General features: G+C 40.6%; 2 protein-coding genes across 5 annotated transcripts in view; both read left to right on the forward strand.

Annotated features, from left to right (window-relative positions):
* derl2 (derlin 2) overlaps positions 1-7,039 on the forward strand; it is a 78,375-nt gene extending 71,336 nt beyond the window's left edge. Inside the window, exons 5-7 of the mRNA XM_077585657.1 lie at positions 54-249; positions 332-422; positions 5,876-7,039. Of these exons, the coding sequence (XP_077441783.1) occupies positions 54-249; positions 332-422; positions 5,876-5,984 (396 nt within the window). The 3' untranslated portion in view covers positions 5,985-7,039. The remainder of the gene's footprint in view (positions 1-53; positions 250-331; positions 423-5,875) is intronic.
* A 2,529-nt stretch (positions 7,040-9,568) lies between these two features.
* On the forward strand, positions 9,569-19,711 carry LOC144033950 (uncharacterized). 4 transcript variants are annotated; one of them, XM_077542377.1, is made up of 4 exons: positions 9,569-9,912; positions 10,998-11,057; positions 16,922-19,021; positions 19,110-19,711. In XM_077542377.1, the coding sequence occupies exons 3-4, from the start codon at positions 18,621-18,623 to the stop codon at positions 19,162-19,164; spliced, it is 456 nt and encodes a 151-aa protein (XP_077398503.1). In that variant the 5' UTR covers positions 9,569-9,912; positions 10,998-11,057; positions 16,922-18,620; the 3' UTR covers positions 19,165-19,711. The 4 variants fall into 4 exon arrangements, with proteins under 4 accessions (XP_077398503.1, XP_077398504.1, XP_077398505.1 ...); XM_077542378.1 differs by having other exon boundaries at positions 11,001-11,057; XM_077542379.1 differs by lacking the exon at positions 9,569-9,912 and having other exon boundaries at positions 10,961-11,057.
* Positions 19,712-20,347: the final 636 nt, after the last annotated feature.

Raw genomic sequence — 20,347 nt, forward strand, 5'->3', positions numbered from 1 at the left:
ACCAGTTTAAAATCTGCTGATCTATTTTTTCAGGTTCTTTAACATAATTTCAGATATTTGGAACTTTTGTGAGTTTGGTGTTCCTGGGCCAAGCTTTCACAATAATGTTGGTGTATGTATGGAGTCGAAGAAATCCAAATGTACGTATGAATTTCTTCGGCCTTTTGAATTTCCAGGCACCCTTCCTGCCTTGGGTGCTGATGGGATTTTCACTTCTGCTGGGGAATTCCATCATTATAGATCTTTTAGGTATTTATAAAAATCTTGTGCAATATACTGTGTCGTGAATTATGTCTCTTAGTATTTTTTAAATATCTTTTGCCTTTCTAAGGTATTGCTGTTGGTCATGTATACTTCTTCTTGGAAGACATATTTCCCAACCAACCAGGTGGTGGAAGATGGCTGAGAACTCCATCTATCATGTGAGTTACTAAAACTTAAACACCAGAAATTGAGTTTTCCCAAAAGATGCTAGTCCCCTTGAGCAAGACACCAACCCCACTCCATTCTCAGCTTAACTCTTTGACTGCCAACCATTTTCAGAAAAGAAAACATGCGGGTGCCAACTGATTTAGAGCATTTTGACTGATCTTTCAATGTCCACAGAAAATTTTGTGTTTGGACTATGGAAACACAGATACTACCAAATGAAAGATTGAACTCTCATCTTTCATCAGAAAAAAAGTTTGTTTCACCCAAATGCTCTGTTTTCGACCAAAATACTTAGAAATCAATCTTTTTGTGATACGATATTATTTCATGCACTCTAGTGAATTTGACACTTTTTTTTTCATGAATGATGCCACAAACACCTAAACAGTGCTTTACTTCTATAAAACACTACCACCAACAATGAATGTTTTTTGATAGCAAAATAAGTTTATATACATTCAACAGTGTAACAATTTGACAAAACAATTTGGCAAACTATTTACAAATGTGTGCAACTGTGCATGTGTGGTGTGTGTATGTGTTACTATTTACAATTGTGTGGATGTTTCAACTACACAATTTTTCTTTTTGTGTGGTATATTGTGTAACACTCCCCTGCGTGGAAGGGGACGCAGCAGGATTTGCACCACAGATTATTTTCACTGCGATTGCCCCTTTGCGTGCAGGCCCGACACTTTCTTGCCGGCCTTTTTTTCCAGGGAGTAGCAGGTATGTACTACAGTGTGTGTTTCGCCATGTTGCCATCAAGTCTACTCTCAGGATCATGATACGGTGACCTGGTATTACGTCTGGCTTCCTCATGCCCTTCAGTTCCTATACCTGCAACAAATTCCTCCTTGTCTTGTGGTAACAGCCACCCTCTCACCTAGCCGGATAAACTCCAAAAAGGGTTGGCACTTCCCAGGATTTTTTGTTTTGTGCAGGATATATGCATTGAACATGCATATTTGAAATAGATAGGCAACACATTTTTTGTGCCATTTCAATGTTTTCCGCTTGAATGGGTGGTAAGAGATGTTCTGATCCATCTTATCCACTACATTTATGGTGGCATTGTAGTCCAGAACCAGTGTCTTCTCCGTGATCAGACTGTACCCCTTCCTCCGATGAATATGCATTGGACTCAGGGTACTCTTCATCGTCCGATTGAACGTCTGCCTGTGCAGAAGTGCTCGGTTGTGCACCACGTTTTCCGGCGTTAGCATCGCTTACCGGTGAGGCTTTACGACGTCAATGTGTTCTTTAGCACTGGTCGATGCTTTTCGTCTTTGAAAAAAATGCTCAAGCGTGAGCTGCTTGCAACCGGTCGCCATTTTCACTTCCTCAGTCATTCTCCCCTCAATACTCTAGCTCCACCTCACGTCTTCTACTACTGACTCCTACCCGATCTTGTCCAAAAAGAGTCATCGCTGCCATCTAGTGCCCATAAATAGTCATTATACTAACTCGATCTGCTTGATACTTTGAGCACAGATGGCCAAGGCTTTCCTCCACCCGTTTCCATTAAAAAACATAGTTAACGTCTTTTAACGTTTTTGGCGGCACTCATTTGGATTTTACTAAACGTTATTAAACATTTTTGACGGTCAAAGAGTTAATATGTGCAGCAGTGTTTGCTGACATCTCTACCTCCATGTGTGTGACCCAGTTTTCCGTGTGTTGTTCACACTATATGCATAAAGTAACAAAAAGAAACCTACGACATTCCTGCTTGATAATTCAATATTAAACATAAATAAAATTAGTAATTGTGAATCCAAACAATTAAAACCTGTTTTAATGACAAATATTTTTAACAAAAAAAATTACGACCTCTACTTTGCGGAAATTTACCTATCGCGGACAGGCGTGGAACGTAAAACCCATGAAAAGTTATAGAACACCATACAGTGAACCACTGTGTATTATGGTTAACTATTTACTAGGGATGTAACGATATCCAAACATCACAATACGATATCGCCATATGAAGGTCACGTTACGAGAATTATCACGATATTGTGGGGAGGTTGGTGATAAGAAAAAAGGCCACAATATTGTAAAAAAAAAAAAAAAAGTGCTCATACTAAAAAAAACACAATATTGTGCTTTTGTACATTACAGCATTGCATCGATTAGCCTACAATCTCTAATAACACTTTATATTTAGGCACTTACTTGCTAATACAAACACGCATTGAGTTCCTTGAGTTGACTCGGTTCAAAAGCATATTACGTGCCCCTTCATCTGATCATTAGCGTGGATTTTAAACATATAAGGGCCAAGAGATGCCTTGTGAAAATTAAACTGCACTAAAAAACTAGCCACCAGAAGTGTGCTAGAACTGCACAAATGGAAATCAATTTGACTTCTTTAACAGATGGGCTGCTTTTAATATCGTGACATGACGATGACGATATAATGTGGCAGTTTTAATATGGCGATATCACAATATTGCTGTTATCGTTACATCTCTGCTATTTACCAATTCACCGACTTTTTTTTCCTGTTGAACCTCCTTCTCTGCTATTTGCTGAAAAAGACACCTATTTGTGGCTGTTAAAAGCCTCGAATTTTTTTCTTTTTTTTCAACTCGCACCATCTGTTCTGCTTTGCAGTCATTCCACAAAACTTTATTTTTGTCTTTTTTAGTTTTAAGCAAGGTTCCCCAATTAGTTCTCATTGAGGGCCAAATTATGGTTTACAAACCGCGGGCCAGATTGTTTGGGAGTTGTTGTTTTTTTGCATTGGACCAATCAAGCTAAAAGTTAACATTTCACAGATTCAAGTCCATTTTGACAGTGTAGCAACAAAACCATGAAAGCACCTCAAAACACTTTCTGACCTAACTTAATACCTTTAGAATAAAACATACTTTATAGTGTAAAAGACGTGAGACAAATCACCTTAAAAGCATTTTACAAGTACCAGTACAAATAACATGATTCAATAATTGCTTTGATAAACTGGCGATGAGACGGCCTCGTAAAAATGTTATATTTTTGTGAATTTTGCAAAGCATGACAGCTCATTTTTATGCCCCCCTGTTAACCTGTGTGTTATGTCAGCCGCCCAAGCGGTCGTGTTCACTTTGACTCTCTCAAGCTGGCGATGACGAGCTGTGAGTAAGTTGCTTGCTCTGTTTTTATTGTTTAACCCTTTACGGGCTAAAGCGCCTGACAAAACATGCCTCTAAAACCTATGGGTGACGTTTTCCTGGGAATTCAACAATATTAAAAATAATTGATATCTCAGCTCCTGAAGCAGATAGAGACATAATTCCAAAAACATTTTAGAGCTTACACCTGTGGCGTTCATTATTATAAACCTTCAATATATATATTTTTAAAATCAACAAACAAATGTCGCATCTGCAGGTGTATACGCCAAATATATTTACCTTCAACACTGAAGCGCAGTTGTAATAACCTCGGGGGATCGGGGTAATTATTCGTCGTCCATTCCGTTACAAAGTCGTCAAAACTTTCAACATCCTCATTGTCTACAAACATATTTCTTAACAGTATGTCACTGTCGACTTGTTACACGGATTCAAATTCCTCCCACTCCGTCGTCAATCGCGTCATTTATTTAATAACTCCCGCAAATCTGCGTCAACCATAAACGTTCAAATAAAATTCCAGGATATGCTGAAGCCCACGTCACCCTATCGTGCATATTCTGATGCATTTCATCGACAAGTACGGTGGCCCTGAAGTGCAAAACACAAAAACAAAAAACTGACACGACTGCAAATCAAAGAAACACTTAAAAATTTAAACAAAAAAAAAAAAAAAACACCACAGCAAATCAAAAGTCACACAAATGGAAAAGTAATCACAAACAAAAATCAGAAAACAAAAAAGAAAAAAACAGCAAAAAGTTAATCACAAACAAAAAACACAAAAACCGGAGCAAAACAACAAAAAGTAATTGCAATTACAAATCAAAAAACACAAACACAAATGAAACGAAAAATAAAAAAGTAATGGCAAACGGTGACATTTTGTTGTTTTTTTCCATTTTTTGTGTTTATTTGTTTGCATTACATTTTTATTTTTTATATTGTTTTTTGTTTGTGTTTTTTTTTTTATTTGTGTTTGCCATTACTTTTTTGTTTTTCGTTTCATATTTTGTGTTTGTGTTTTTTGACGCAAGTGAGCAGTGAGCTTTATCATCTTAAGAGTTGCCAAGTGTCCGTATTTTGTTATTGAAGTCACCTGTCTGCCTGGGCTGGACTGGCACAAAAAAATCGGCCCTGGCATTTTGACTTAAGCCCGCCAATCAGGCTCGTCCCCAGATCACATCGCGTAGCACAGTGGTTCGCAACCCCAGTCCTCGATTAGCCCCATCCAGCCTGTTTTCCATGCCTCCCTCAGCTAACACAGCTGAGGATCGCTATCAGGCTTCATGCAGAACTTGCTGATTAGCTGATCTTTTGAAACACCTGTGTTGGCTGTTGGAGACATGGAAAACAGTTTACTCGAGCACCAAGTTTGAGAACCACTGGCTTAACACATAGTTCTGCCATAATGACTTATGTTGGTTCAGTTTGCTGTCTATATTCAAAATGGATTAATGGACTAGTCCCTCTAAATTGTGGGCCTGCCTCTTCGGGTAAAATGGAGGAAAATAGTAATCAAAAAGCAGATGGCCAGTCCAGCCCTGCCTAACTCAGCCACGTTACACCCGGTGCTGCTCGTTAATTAGCAAAGAAGCTATCGGGTAGTGAATAGACGAGTCTTCCACCAAACATCTTGATACCACGATTGCTATTATTCCTATCAGATCGTCTTACACCCGCTATTCTGAGAAATAATTGTTCACTGGTTAAATGGGATGGGAAAAAGCCCAAATAAGCCCGATGATGTCTTTCATTCACTGGCGCGGTTAAGGTCTCAGTATAGAGGTTGTCTATGAACAGCCGTTGTGTGTGTGTGTGTATTTTAGCATATTTTAGTTGAACTTGTTACCTGTTTCTTTATCTTCCGAATGGCTTTAAATCGGTAGCAGGGGCCGTTCCAGATCGCCGTCTTTTTCGCATAAAAATTGCATCTCTGGGGAGCCAGAACATGCTCTCGCCATCCTCCCGTCGGTTTGAACAAAAACCGGCAATGCAACGATGCAACGGCAAAAAAATGGCAATGCAACGGCATTATACAAAAGAGGAGAAAAAACACATACGAGCAGCCATCCAGCAGGGACGCTGTGCGTTGCTGACATATTCGGCTTGGGCGCTGCTGGGCAGATTTTGAGCGGGTAATTTAAAAATCATGAACTATTCTGTTAATATGTTTTAATTGGATGAGCCGTTCATTTTGCCGCGCATATTAATAATGTTCAAGAAAAAATATAAAAATTTGTCCTAGAATGTCTCTTACACTTTAAGTCTTGAATAATGTTTTATCTGTATATCTTTATTCCCACCCCCTCTGTCACCAGAAAAATGCTGTTTGACACTCCCGATGATGATGCCAATTACAATCCATTGCCCGAGGATCGCCCAGGAGGGTTTGCTTGGGGAGAAGGACCACCAAACCTTGGAGGTTAACTACAATCTGGTGTTGTCAAGTATCTTCCAAAAACGTTCCACCAAGGTGTACTGATGATTGTTTTTGTTTTATTCATGGGTGGATGATGAAAAAAAAAAAGTAAGGTAAAACAGATCTTGAGAAATCCATGTTTTGTTTTTTCCAAAATGGATTCAAAGTATCCAAACTATTTGCTAAATCAGTCTCTTTCTCTGAAGAGTCATGTTGTCTTCTCTCATTCGTGGACAATTAAGTTCATGCTCAGTTATTTTCACTATATGGGTCTAAGTAAGGATGGAGTCAAAAAATGTAATTGTTTTCCAAGTCTGTTCAACACAGTAAATTTACAGCTTCTGGATGACTCTGGTTTCTTGTTTTGTTTGATGCTATCAATTTACTTGCTAGTTTTCATTTGCACAATACTGTACAAATTGTACATTCATGTATGTGATTGTTTTTTCTTTTAAATTAAAAATTACTTGCAAGTTGAACGATGCAAAATCTCATTATAACGTCATCTTAATGCTTCATCTACATTGAAATATAGACCAGTGCAGTGGTTCTCAACCGCGGTCCTCAAGTACCCCTACCCAGCCTGTTTTCCATGTCTCCCACAGCCAACTCAGGTGTTTCAATTGATTAGCTAATCAACAAGCTCTGCATGAACCCTGATAATGATCCTCAGGTGTGTTGGATGATAGAGACATGGAAAAAAGGCTAGATAGGGGTACTCGAGGACTGGGGTTGAGAGCCAGTGGACTAGTGAGTTAACAAATGAAAAAAATACTACAGACCATTGCTCAACCAGCCAACATACACATAGAAGTAATCACAGGCAAAGATAGGTTAGCATGTAGTTGAGATGGGGTTTTATTAATGCAATCACTGTATAAACACTGGAACTTTAATTGATATTTATTGATGAAAATGAACTGATGCTAGGTAAACAAGATGTCACAACATACACAAGGGCTGAGAGAACGAAAACAAATAAAGATTTCTGCAATTTTTCTTTTGTAGATTATCTTTGTTCTAACAATACCTCTTGCCAATAAATTCTGTACTTGGACACACACTTTATTTCATGTTTTAATTTGTAAGGATTGGAAAATGTATTTGTGGGAAGAATAACTTGTTCCCGTGCCAAATCTGTGCTGCCTACACTATGCCAGTATATTTTGCTGTAGCTTAAAGCTGCTCTATGTAGGAAATTGAATTTCAAATGGGCTATATGCCACGGAGGAGGCGGGACTTCCGGGTTTCACACATCAGCTTTCTTTTTCCGGTTTGCGACATGTGGGCCGCGGCCTAGTACTTGCGCTTCCGCCTTTGTTCCCCTCGGTTGTGCGTTCCCGTCAACGGGTGCGAGCGTGTAATGTGTCTGTCTCAGTTGTCCGAAACATTTCAGAGAGCTGAGACTGTTAGACATTATTAACATTTTAATTCTTTATTTCATATATTAACCATGTTGAAATGTTTTATAGATGTGTAAAGTAAGTGAAATAGTGTTGAACTCAGTATAATTTGACCTTAAACTAAGCCATACACCTTGTTTGGTCTAAAATTCCTTCTCAGTGTGCGAAAACACATTCTGTTCGTGAGAACAGAATCTGCCTGAACACACACACACACACTCTGTTTGCGCCATCGCTCACGGCCACTCTAAATCTGATTCATCTTGTTTGTGAGATATTGTTTTGAGAAAAAGTACCCGGGGAATGTATTTTGTCTGGAGATCGGCACAGCTGCAAATCTGTTGTATAACGTGTTTTAAAAGGCGTTTCACTTTCCAAGCTTGATACTATAAGAAGCCCTCACCCCCAAGGGAGGGGGCACACGGACACTCTGAAATTCCACCTCATACGTGATGTTCAGTATTCCTGTGACGGGAGAATTCTCTGTTTATTAAATCATCCTTGCAAGGTGTTTTTTCTTACAAGAAGTCTGTCTCCAAATTTTTGGAACACGCAAAAGAGGATATTGTTTTAGCCTCTTTCAAGACGCAGGAGCGCGTGGTTGAGGGGCGAAGAGGTGGGGGTGTGGCCAGCAATGGCCGTAAATGGCGCTAATGTGAGAAATCTGGTAGTTGGAAGTCCGTGGCATCTACCCCATTGTTACTGCCACGTGTGGCCAGAAAATGAAACGCACTTTTTTACATGCATGACATCACATCCGCAGACAGAGGCTGGGAAATTCGAACCCGAAACCGGTCTGAAAACTATTAGCCAGATGCTTACAGGAGTACAGCTAAGGTGCACATATGCTAATGAGAAGATATTTGAGTAATAAATGGTCAAATAAAAAGTTCCTGTAAAGACATTTTGGGGAAATTCCTACATAGAGCTAGCCTGGCAAGTCACACCCACTTTCTTGAACAAAAGAAACAAGATACATTTTCTGCACGACAGTGACTTAGACACTAATATTTTTTGTCTAGTGACGCTCTATGAATTAGATATAATGTGTCAAACACTTTGATCATTCACGTCATTTCTTGAAAACGTTCTATTTCCTAAAATCCACCATGTTTTCTTGTAATTTGACACCCGGGAGCCCATTGAAAAGAGATACAATGCTGCCATCTGCTGGCCATAGTTAGTGGGTGTTTTTGGATTTTCACAACCCCATTAACAAACCAGTGCTGTACAAGACGCTGCAAAAGACGTTGCACTGCCCATTGAAGAAAAAAAAGTAGTTTACGTTATTGGCGGTATACAGTTGGCGTGTCCTTACGTCAATTGACGTTTTTGGCGGTAAAATAGTTTTTGTTTTGTTTTTTTAAGATAAGAAAACCACTTAACGCGCTTGCGAGGAACAGGAAGTACAGAGCAGTAAACAACATCACAATTATGTCAAACACTACATGCGCTAGGCGCCGCCACCGTTCAACGTCGTTGCTACAACAAGCTGTCAGATTGGTCAATAATGTGGCTCAGTCTGAACAGGGCCAGATCGGATTTGCACACTTGCTAAAAACAGTCTGGACAGTCACCCCTAAAAATCGGATTAGAGGAGGAATCCGATTGGAGTCAGATATGCCTGCAGTCCAAACGCAGCCAGAGAAGTTTAAGACTATGACCGTAGGGAGTTTTACAGGTTGGCACCTACCAATACCACCTTAACCAAATGCCGTGCCACCCCAACTGTTGGCAATGAATCTATCAATATTAAATTCAAAATTGTTATAAATGTCCCTTATATTGTCTCCATTTTGTGCATAAAAAGTGTGTTTTGAATTCGCTCCCACTCAAACCACTCTCCCCCTCCTTTCAAGAAGAAATCATCCAATCAAACTTCCCACTGAGCCATAGACGTCTATTAGACGTCTCATCTAAGTTTAGACCGAAATTAGCTCATCTATAATTGGTCTATATTTTAGCCCAAATCTAGACGATACAATTAATCAAGTAAATATTAACTATTACATTTTAAAAAAATAACCGTAGGTTGTATAAATGATTTCAAAATGTTGCATTACTTCCTTTTAAACAGTAATTGATCAATGTACAGTGTAGTTCATATTTAGACTTGATTTAGACGTCTAAATCAAGTTCTCATTTCAACTCTCTAGACCAAATCTGGACAATTGAATTAAATACACTGAATAATGTGTATTGACACAATAAAGTAAATAAATAACTGACCAACTGGATAATCAGTGTGAAACAAAATGCCAGATCGCACGATTCATGAATAAAGCAGCCAAATACTATACGCATGCATATATGTGCGTACGAGATAGTCATGTACTGTCAGCGGGTCTTTATAACTGTATGATACCTCCCCACCACTAGAAGGCAGCAACGCGTTTAAGCTTCTGGTCAGTCTAAAAGAAGTGAAGTGCCAACAGTCATCAGGGGCAAACTTTTGATATGCAGTCCTCTTGAACGACTATTGCTTCGAAAACAAAAAAACTATTTCTCAAAGACAGAGAAGGGCTGCCTATAGGTGAGTGCTTGAAGCCACGTTATTAAAATGTTTAGTCACACAATGTTTGTTCATTTAATTGTTGCAAGATACCCGCTAGCTTAGCTTGCGGTTAAGTTTGCATTAATCATGGTGTTTTCTTTCTTTCTTTTTCTTTTTTTTTTGTTATTATTTGAGAGATGTGCATCTGACACATAAACTTCAAGATTATATAGGGGCAAGGGGTTAGGGAGTTAGTTAGCTTTTTATTTTTTGCTTGCTCCATTTTTTTAATTAAATGTATTTAATGATTATGGCTTGTACATCAGCTGTTTAAGATGCTACTATTTTTTTTGTTGAGAAATATTATACATAATAAATTGATATACTATCTTCTCTGTTTTCAAACCATTCTCTTTATCCAAATTGGTGATTAGGTCATGCACATGTAAATCTAAGCCATTCTCAATATTAATGTATACAAATTTTTTATTGATCATTTCTACCTTAGGTCATCCACAACACACTGATGTGCAGCAGGAGGACAAAGTCCACAAGTTATTAGCTAAACCGCCTATACAGCATACTGTATATCAAACAAACGCGACTAATATTGCAAGTAGGGGTGTTAGAAAAAATTGATTCAGCAATATATCACGATATTACAGCGCGCAATTCTTGAATCGATTCGATATGCGGCCAAATAGATTTTTAAACATCAATTTTTTATGGGAATATTCAACAAAACGTCTTACTTAGGATTCACACATTAAGCATGGTAGATTGTTATATTAATGGAACATTAAGCCTTAATATTTTATTTCAGTGCTGTTCAAACATGAAACAGACTGCAACCTGTTTGTTAAATGCAGTGGGTCAGTTATAAGCCTGAATTTTCAGATAAATACATTTTCATACAAATCTTACAGTGTACATGTACAAGTTTATTGATTAGTATTTTCTAAATTTGAGTAAAAAAAAAAAAATCGCAATAATCAATTTTTAGACTCGTATCGGAAATAATCGGTATCGAATCGTGACCTATGAATCGTGATACGAATCGAATCGCCAAGTACTAGGCAATTCACACCCCTAGTTGCAAGTATGATTTCCATTTTGTCTTCCAGCAGGTAATCAATGGCGCGCACCCACATCAGCACCTGGCAACGTGACAGGCAGGACACAAGGTACCGAGTTTGTTAAGTATCACAATGTTCACAATGGTAACACTGCGAGTAAAAATATTAATTTCAATACCCCCCGACAGTGAATATTGGCGGCAAGATGCACCTCGTGTCCGCAACGCAGCTAGGATTCCTGAATGTACACAGTTATTCAGTGTAGTGCTGGTTTGCTTTAGTATGGGTTGCAAGTTAGATATGTAGTTTATGCAATTTATTTATCTCCCAGGATGCGATAGACGCAGTCTCATCTATACTATTGTTGGGACCCCACAGGGTAACAAGTGGATTACATGTACTCGTCAAAAAATTTGAATATCCACAAAAGTTGAATAATTTCCGTAATTCCATTCAAAAAAATCACATTTTCATAGATTATAGATTCAGGGCCCACAATTTAAGTGATTTCAAGTGTTTATTTGTTTATTTTTACAATATTTGAGCTTCCAGCTAGAAATAAATAGATAAATGAAAACAATGTCAAAAAATTTAAATCGTGAAGAAATCACCATGCATACTTCCCAGTGTTTTGCATAGGAAAAAAAGATGGATGGATGGTATTTTCAAAACGATATATCAATCTTCAATAGTTGGTTGGATTCCCTTTGCCTTAATCACTGCCTCAATGCGCCGTGGCATTGCCTGGGTGTCCTGGAAGCCCAGGCTTTATTGATGCTTGCTGTCAGCTCTTTGTTTTGGGGTCTGCTGCCCTAATTTTCCTCTTGATAGTACTGTGTTACAAGAGAAACACAAGGGCCACAATACAGTATAAGTGGCATAAGAGGTATTTACTTACCCAATCTCAACTAGGGAGGTGGCAGAGGAGTCGAGTCGAAGGCAGCACAGAAAGTTCCAAGACGCAGCACACACAATCAACAATGTGAATCCTGGGGTGTTTTATCAAATTTGAATTACAACCTCCTTTGCACGACATTCTTTTATGAGACTTGTTGCATTGAGCAGAAGAATGCTGGAAAGAACATTGCAGGGGGTATATGGAAACTCAGCTAACTCATCACTGATGAAAATAAAATGTATTTCTTTCTTTCCTCTTTTCTATTGTGGCCCTTATTTTCCTCTTGTAATACAATACTATCAGGAGGAAAATAAGGGCCACCAGACCCAAAAACAAAGAGCTAACAGCAAGCATCAAGAAAATCTGGGCTTCCAGGACCCCCAGGCACATTACATCCTGTTTTATCGGGGTTTTTTTTAGCTGGAAGCCCAAATATGAAAATAAACAAATAAATACTTGAAATCACTTAAGTTGTGGGCCCTGTGAAAGTTTGACTTTTTGAATGGAATTAAAGAAATTATTAAACTTTTTGAGGATATTCAAATTTTTTGACGGGCACCTGTATATGATCACAATGGCGAGTGTGTCAAAAAAAAAAAAAGTAATTTAATTGCCTTTTCTACTCCACACTGTCCGCAGCCAGTACCCCAATCGCAAGAGTGATTCAGAAGTGTGTAATTTTTCATCAACAAATATTTTCACTTCAGTGCAGAGAATATTTTTTTTTACAATGTATCTCGGAGATCTGAAACCAAAAGCTGATATAAATAATGGCAGTATTTTTGCAGATGTCAGCGGTCGGCTGGCTGGAAGGAAAACATGAGTCTCCACCCAGAAACATCCTAGACAGGCCAAAACAAAACCTTTGGACCATACCTTTACTTTAAAAAAAAAAGAGAGATGTTACTTGATATGTACAACCAAATCAAACTACAACATATCCAAACGCACAGACAGAATACTACATACTTTTTGTAATAAGGCAAAGACTTGTTGTTATTGGAAAAGGTTTCAGCTAACATTTATTTTATTCTTCAAGAACTAGGAAGAGGGTGTATCTGTGCCATGAAAAGAAAAGAAAAGAAAAGAGAAAAGAAAGGAGGTATTTAAAAGGATTAAACTAATTTAGTTAAAAAGAAAAAAGGTAATTAAAGTTATTCTGTTATTTTTATTTCTGTTTGTCAGAGTTTCAGATGGTAGTTGTGGCGACCCTAATGGCCATCCTTGGATGGGTTAAAGCAATGGTCCTCAACCCTGATCCTCAGGGACCGGTATCCAACCTGTTTTCCATGTCTCCCACAGCCAACACAGGTGGAAATCGTTATCAGCCTTCTCCAGAGATTGCTGATTAGCTGATGATATGAATCACCTGTGTTGGCTGTGGGAGGCATGGAAAACAGGCTGGATACCGCTCCCTTAGGACCAGGGTTGGGGACCTCTGGGTTAAAGAGCCTCAATTCTTAGGGAGAAATCAAAGCTGAGAGTGGACAGTTGCCCATAAAGACTCGGCAGACTTTTGACATGTCCTGGGAAATTAAAAATTGGTGTGTTTTTTTTCTTCTGCGTTTTGGTTTATTCACCCCAGGCAGGTAGTGTCTGTATTTGTTATTTTTAACTTTTTTATTTTATTTTGTAAGCCACTTTTCCACCCCAATTTCAAAACAAGTGTTTATATTATATTGGTAATATTGTTGTTATTTTTATTTCATTGCAATATGCTTATAAATCTGTAAAGAAATTAAAACTATATCTTCACATTCAAATGTTTGTAATGGTTGGATAATGTTTGAAAAACAATGTATTGATTTAGATCTAAGTAGGATAGTTTGGTTAATGTTAACATCAAGAGATGTATTTATATCCAATGGTAAAATAAGCATGGTATTAGTGTTACTGAAACCTAATTAAAAGTTCCAAAAGGGCGTGATGTGAATTGTCATCCTGGAACTACATCAAGGTAAGGATCACAGGTTAAATTTGGTCCCTTTTTTAGACAAGCTGAATTAACATTCAATTTTGACATCTTTAATTTCCTTTAATATTGGTTTGTTGTGAATATGTTTAACAGACCTCTTTACGACATGTAATGGAGTTTAAATTTGGTATAAAAGTGAACGTCTAGCAAACGTCTAAATTTAGACGTCTATAAATTAGACGAGGCGTATACAATTGGTATAAAAATAAACGTCTAGAAAACTATTAGCGGTTATTTAAACGTCTAAGAATAGACGAGGGGTCTAGACGTAGACGTCTAAGCATTTTTAGACCATTTGTAGACCATTTTTATCCTAGACGTCCAAATACAATTTAGACGTCTTTTAGACCGAAAAATGCTGGGTGTTTTTAAAAAAAAAAAAAAATTATAAAGCACCTTTCATACATTAAAATGCAACTCAAGGTGCTAAACAATTAAAACATCCATAGTACAATAAAAAGATAACCCATCCCTCCCCCCAATTTGCCCATGATCATACCCACAAACACACACAAATGATTGCGTCCTACCATGCTGGCCCCACCCCGTAAAAAAATTCAATGCGTTTTAACGTGACCATCCCAGGCAGACCAGAGGCAATCAAGTAAGCTCTAATACAGGGGTTCTTAATCTTTTTACCTTGGGGGCCAACTTTTCCCGTAAAAAGTGGCCCGGGGCCCATTCAGAAATTAGAATTCTATCTAGTTAAGGTTTATAAAATCACTATGAAATAACATGATACAATGTGATCATCAATGACATTTATTCATGTGTAATCACTGACACCCAATAAGATGCCCAACAAGCAAAGAATTCCGGAATCAACTTCTCCATTTTTGTGAGCGTTTAAGTGGAGTGTTGTTGTTTTTTTTTTTAATGAGGCAGTGTCACCAAATTGATAATTGTGATTCACTCGAGAGTTCTTCACATTATCAATCTCTGTGACTGCTCCACGGTGATGTACTCGGGAAAGGCGGGACATTCTGTACTATACTTCGAGCTACCACATACCTCAAGACACCAATCGTCGTCTCATTGGGAGCATGCCGTGACGTTGTCATGCATGTATGCATACAAGCACGTGGGGACCACACAAGTTATTTAGAACCATTTTGATTTGCCGAAATAAATTTTGGGAAAAATTGACTAGCCGGCCACATCATTGTTTCAATCTGATTTTGGGGTTTCTTTACAATTAAGCCTTCTGTAGGCTGAAAACCTTTGTTTCCGTTAAAAGATTTGGTATCTTTTTGTTCCTAAGACATTGCCCTGTCATTATCTGTATAGATATCACTTTTTTTTTTATATTGTGATTAGATGTGTTCCTTTAAAAAAATAAAGAGCATTGTATTCATGGTTGCTGTAGTCTGTGTGGATGAAATGAGCTACCGTGGGAAATGTTGCTTTCAAATGCATAATTTGTCCCTTTTTTGCATTAGCCAGCCATGTACATTGTTGGAAATTGATTTGTGATTTGAATGACTCTCATTTTCGTCTATTTTACTTCCGCCAAAGGGACTGCCAATGAAAATGAACAACATCTTTGTTAGCCTGCCTGCCCGCCGTTGCTTTCAGTGACGGTTCAAAACAACATATGGCCTTCAATCAATCAAAATACTTATGCATACATTTTAATTTAACCTTTTTTGCTATTAGTAGGCTGCCCGGTTCCCTATCACCCGCAAATAGCAAGGGCACACTGTCGAAATATATATTGTGATATTTATTTTTATTTTGTCTTCATGAGCATACTTGGTATTGGAGTAATTCAAAATTCTTATTTTTACCCACGACGTACAACTTTTTGTCGTCGTCGCCTTTGGTTAACCAACCTTTTGTCCAGGTGTTGTGCGCTTTTTGTTGTTTCGTTAAAATTGAGTAACTTTTGCCCTGGCTGGGTCTGCCCTTTTCTTTTGGGGTCCAACAAACACAACCCATTTGTGACAGAATAACCCCACCAGAATGGACCCCGCAGACCCTGACAGCCTTTGACAGGCATTAGCCAGCCATGGGCGCTTACTTAGACAGCACGAGCACGAGCTGATAGACTTCTAGACGTCGTACCCGCTCCAGCCCCAACCGTTCAACCCCAACAAAACAAGCAATGTGAGTACTCCCAGCCCGGGGATCATGTGACACAAATAGCAACTTAGACATTAAAATACTACAATTGTCAGGAGAGATGACATGGGGTGGTGGGAGCATAAAGATGACGGCTTTGGTGGACTCTCGGGCGGATGATTGTATTGTCGACCCGAAAATGGTTAACACCTTGAAATGTCCCGTAGTTAGACTTGATAAAACCAAGAAAATGTATGACCTCAACGGGCGCCTCTTGGGAGTGATTACGCATGGGTCTGACTTGGCTGGCTAGGCACAACCCTGACATAAACTGGGACATACCTAAGTTAGAGAGATCGAGTTTGTTTTGTCACTCACATTGCCTGCAGTCAGCGGTAAACTTCCACTATGGCCCAGTTAAAGCAACAATGGAATCCATTAACCTTGAAAATGTGCCAGCAGAATACCACGACCTACGGAAAGTTTTTAGCCTTGTCTCTCCCTCCGCATCGGCCATATGATTGCGCTATAGAATTGGTTCCTGGCGCACTACTGCCAAGTACACGCCTGTACCAAATATCCAAGCCGGAACTTCAAGCCCTTAAGGAATATATTCTGACGTCGCTAGCTGCCGGGCTTATTCGGCCTTCCAAATCGCCGCTTGGGGCAGGATTTTTCTTCACTGAGAAAAAAGACAAGACTCTACGTCCTTGTATCGATTTCCGTGGTCTAAATGACATAACGATTAAAAACAAATACCCATTGCCACTAATGGAGTCCGCATTTGCACCATTGCATTCCGCTACGGTGTTTACCAAATTAGACCTTCGCAGTGCCTACCATCTGGTTAGGATAAAGGGAGGGCGACGAATGGAAAACAGTGTTTAAAACACCCATTGGTCATTTTTAGTATTTGGTTATGCCTTTTGGCCTTTCAAACGCTCCCGCAATATTTCAGTGTTTTATTAATGACGTCTTGCGTGACATGCCTAACCACTTTTGTTTTGTTTACCTTGATGACATTTTGATTTTCTCCAGAAACCTCACAGAACATCAGCAACACGTTCGGCTGGTTTGGGAGCGACTGCTGGAAAACCGGCTACACGTAAAGGCAGAAAAGTGTGCATTTCACACCAGTTCGGTGCAGTTTCTGGGATATATTGTGGAAGAGGGCCAATTGAGAGCTGTCCCGGCCAAGATCCAGATCCTACATCAAAGAAGCACTTGCAGAGGTTCGCAAATTTCTACCGTCGGTTTAACCGCAACTACAGTATGAAAGCGGAACCTCTGACAAGGCTTACATCTACTAAGTTTCCGTTTATTTGGACTCAGCAGGCCGAGGCTGCCTTTGTTGAATTGAAATGATTATTTTCATGTTCGCCGGTTTTGACACACCCTAATGAGGTTCTCCCATTTGTTGTCGAGGTTGATGCTTCAGAGACAGGAGTGGGGGTGGTGTTGTTCCAACGGTCCCCAGTCGACCAGAAGCTGCATTCCTGTGCCTACTTCTCTCGTCGGCTCAACCAAGCGGAGCGCAACTACGATGTGGGCAACCGTGAGCTGCTGGCCATCATTCTGGCGTTACAGGAGTGGAGGCACTGGCTGGAGGGCGCGGCGAAACCCTTCCAGATCTTCACGGACCACAAAAACTTGGCGTACCTCCAATCCGCTCAGAGACTCCATCCTCGTCAAGCACGCTGATCCCTGTTCTTGACGCATTTTAATTACGTCATCACTTACAGACCAGGATCCCAGAATGCCAAGCCGGATGCCTTGTCCCGCATGCACGGTCCAGCCGCCAAGGGTCTCCACCCGAAACGATCATTCTGGAGAACAGAGTGTTGGGGGCCCTCCAGTGGGAGGTAGCGAGGAAGGTGGTGGAATCAACTGGCAACACACAGACCCCTGTGGCTTGCCCTGGAAATAAGTTATTTGTACCCGCACACCTTCTTCAAGAGGTGCTGCAGTGGGGGCATACATCAAAGGTGGCATGTCATCCTGGGGTCGGTCGAACTCTGTCTCTAATAGCGCGGAGGTTTTGGTGGCCAGGGCGCTTGAAACAAGCCCTCTCACCGTATGCCAGCCGGTCAGCTCCGTCCTCTGCCCATTCCGCCCCGTTCTTGGCCGCACTTGGCACTGGACTTTGTTACCGGGCTACTTCCTTACCACGATAAGTCTGTGAATCTTACTGTGGTGGACCGGTTCTCCAAAATGGCGCACTTCATTGCTCTGCCCAGATTGCCCACCTGTTTGCAGACAGCGGATATCCTGATAAGGGACATATTTAGGATCCACAGGATCCCATCCGACCTCGTCTCCGACAGGGGGCCTCAGTTCGTGTCCCGGGTGTGAAAGGCATTCTGCAAATCATTGGGAGCTACTGCTAGCCTGTCTTTGGGCTATCATCCCCAATTCAATGGGCAAACGGAGAGAGTCAACCAGGACTTGGAGGTTGCGCTCCGATGTGTGTGTCATCAGCATCCTTCCTCATGGTCATCCCACTTTCCATGGATTGAATACGTCCACAACACCCTCGTGTGCTCTGCTACAGGTTTGTCCCCGTTCAACACGGCTTATGGCTATCAACCCCCGTTGTTCCCTTCCCAGGAGGGCGAGGTCGCCATTCCCTTGGTCCATATCCACCTCAGCCGGGCTCGCAGGGTTTGGCAAGATGCCAGTAGAGAACCGTACAGTGGCCCGCAACAGGCGGATCGCGCACAGGTGACTGGGACAGAAGATGTGGCTCTCCACTCGGGACCTACAGTTAGCTGGGAGTTCCAAGAAGCTGGGGCCTCGGTTCATCGGCCCATTTGAAATTGACTCTGTGAAGAAATCTGTGGCAGTTCGGCTCAGCTTGCCTCCCACACTCAAGGTGCACCCAGTCTTTCACACGTCCTTACTCAAGCCTGTCTCTGCCAGCCCATTGTGTCCTCCTCCACCTCCTCCCCGGGTCATCAACGGTCAGCCATCTTACACGGTTAGGTCCATCCTGGACTTTCGAAGGCGTGGCAAGGGGGAGTCTGTATCTGGTCGACTGGGAGGGGTACGGTCCCGAGGACCACCGGTGGATCCCCCGCTCCTGGGTTCTGGACCAGTCGCTAATCTGAGACTTCTATTCGTCGCACCCTTCTCAGCCAGGTAGGCCGCCTTGGGGCGTCCGTTAGTTGGGAGGTACTGTTATGTTTTGGTTTTCTGCTGTTTCCTGTTTCTGATTTCTCCCTTGCAGTTGCTGGGGAAACAGCTGGAGGGTGGATCCTGCTGACACACGTGCTGCTCATTAAGTCATCAGGCCGAAATAAAACCCTGGCAGCAACAGAGAGGAGTGTCGGGTTAGTGCTCTCCGACGCTACTCCCTATACCTGACCTTTCGATACTGGTACCTTTCTAGCGGCAATATTTCTTGGTGTTGTGGACACCACTAGTAATTAGACTAGTAGCATTTTTCTTTAATCAACTTTGTGTGCTACACTCCTCGGTTTTATCCGCCCTCCGGCGTGAGTTTGTGTTTTCTTGTTTTTACCAACGACGTGCAACCTTTTGTCCACGTGTTGTGCGCTTTTTGTTGTTTCATTAAAATTGAGTAACTTTCACCCTGGCTGGGTCTGCCCTTTTCTTTTGGTACATGTATTTCATTACTCCCCAAGCCTGGTTGTCACATACAGGAAGGCTGTACATTGGGTCACAGTTCAAGGGTGAGAGCCATGTGGGGGTCCATGATGAAGACCTCAATTCCGTACAGTATAACAATTGACCTGTAACTTTACAGACACTTCCTGTTTTTCATATACTCACATTTGCATTTAGACATACCCAGAGTTGAGCAATGTGGTAAACCACTCAGACATGCATTTTCTATAATCTGACATTGTCATAATTTCTTTTGGAAGTGGTTGTGTGTTTTTTTTCTTTCAGGATATATTGCACCATTCACTTCACAACCGTAGTGTCCTGCTGGCTGGAGCACTCTGATATGGAATGAAATAACTATTTGAGTTTGAAACACATACTATTTAGTGATGCGTATGTGTAAGTAAGACATCTGTTGCTTTGTGCAGGGACAATGCCAAGTATTCTTTGCTGTATCATATGTAACCATAAACCTGCCAAGGCAACAGAAGCTGTGGGTTTCAGGCTCGTGGACTGAGAAAGTTGGACTGATGACCCTGAAAAAGGAAATGCGGGAAAATAGGGTTTATATGAACAAAGACTAATTTTTACATTTGTCATTATAAGCAATGCCTAAATTACATTTGGTTTCTGCCTCCACTGAAATGGTTTTCAAAGACCTTACACCTGAAACTGTCATGATCCATGTTTTAGTTTCGGATTTGGTTTTGCTTCATGTAATGTCTTGTTTTTTTGTGGTTCATGTCTTTGTCGTTATGGTTTTGTATCTGTTTGTCAGATCGTGTCCTTTGTGTCTATCAATCAGATCCCTTCGCTAATTGTGTCGTGTCGAGGGGT

This window comes from Vanacampus margaritifer, chromosome 14 (genome assembly GCF_051991255.1).
Source record: "Vanacampus margaritifer isolate UIUO_Vmar chromosome 14, RoL_Vmar_1.0, whole genome shotgun sequence".
NCBI lineage: Eukaryota > Metazoa > Chordata > Actinopteri > Syngnathiformes > Syngnathidae > Vanacampus > Vanacampus margaritifer.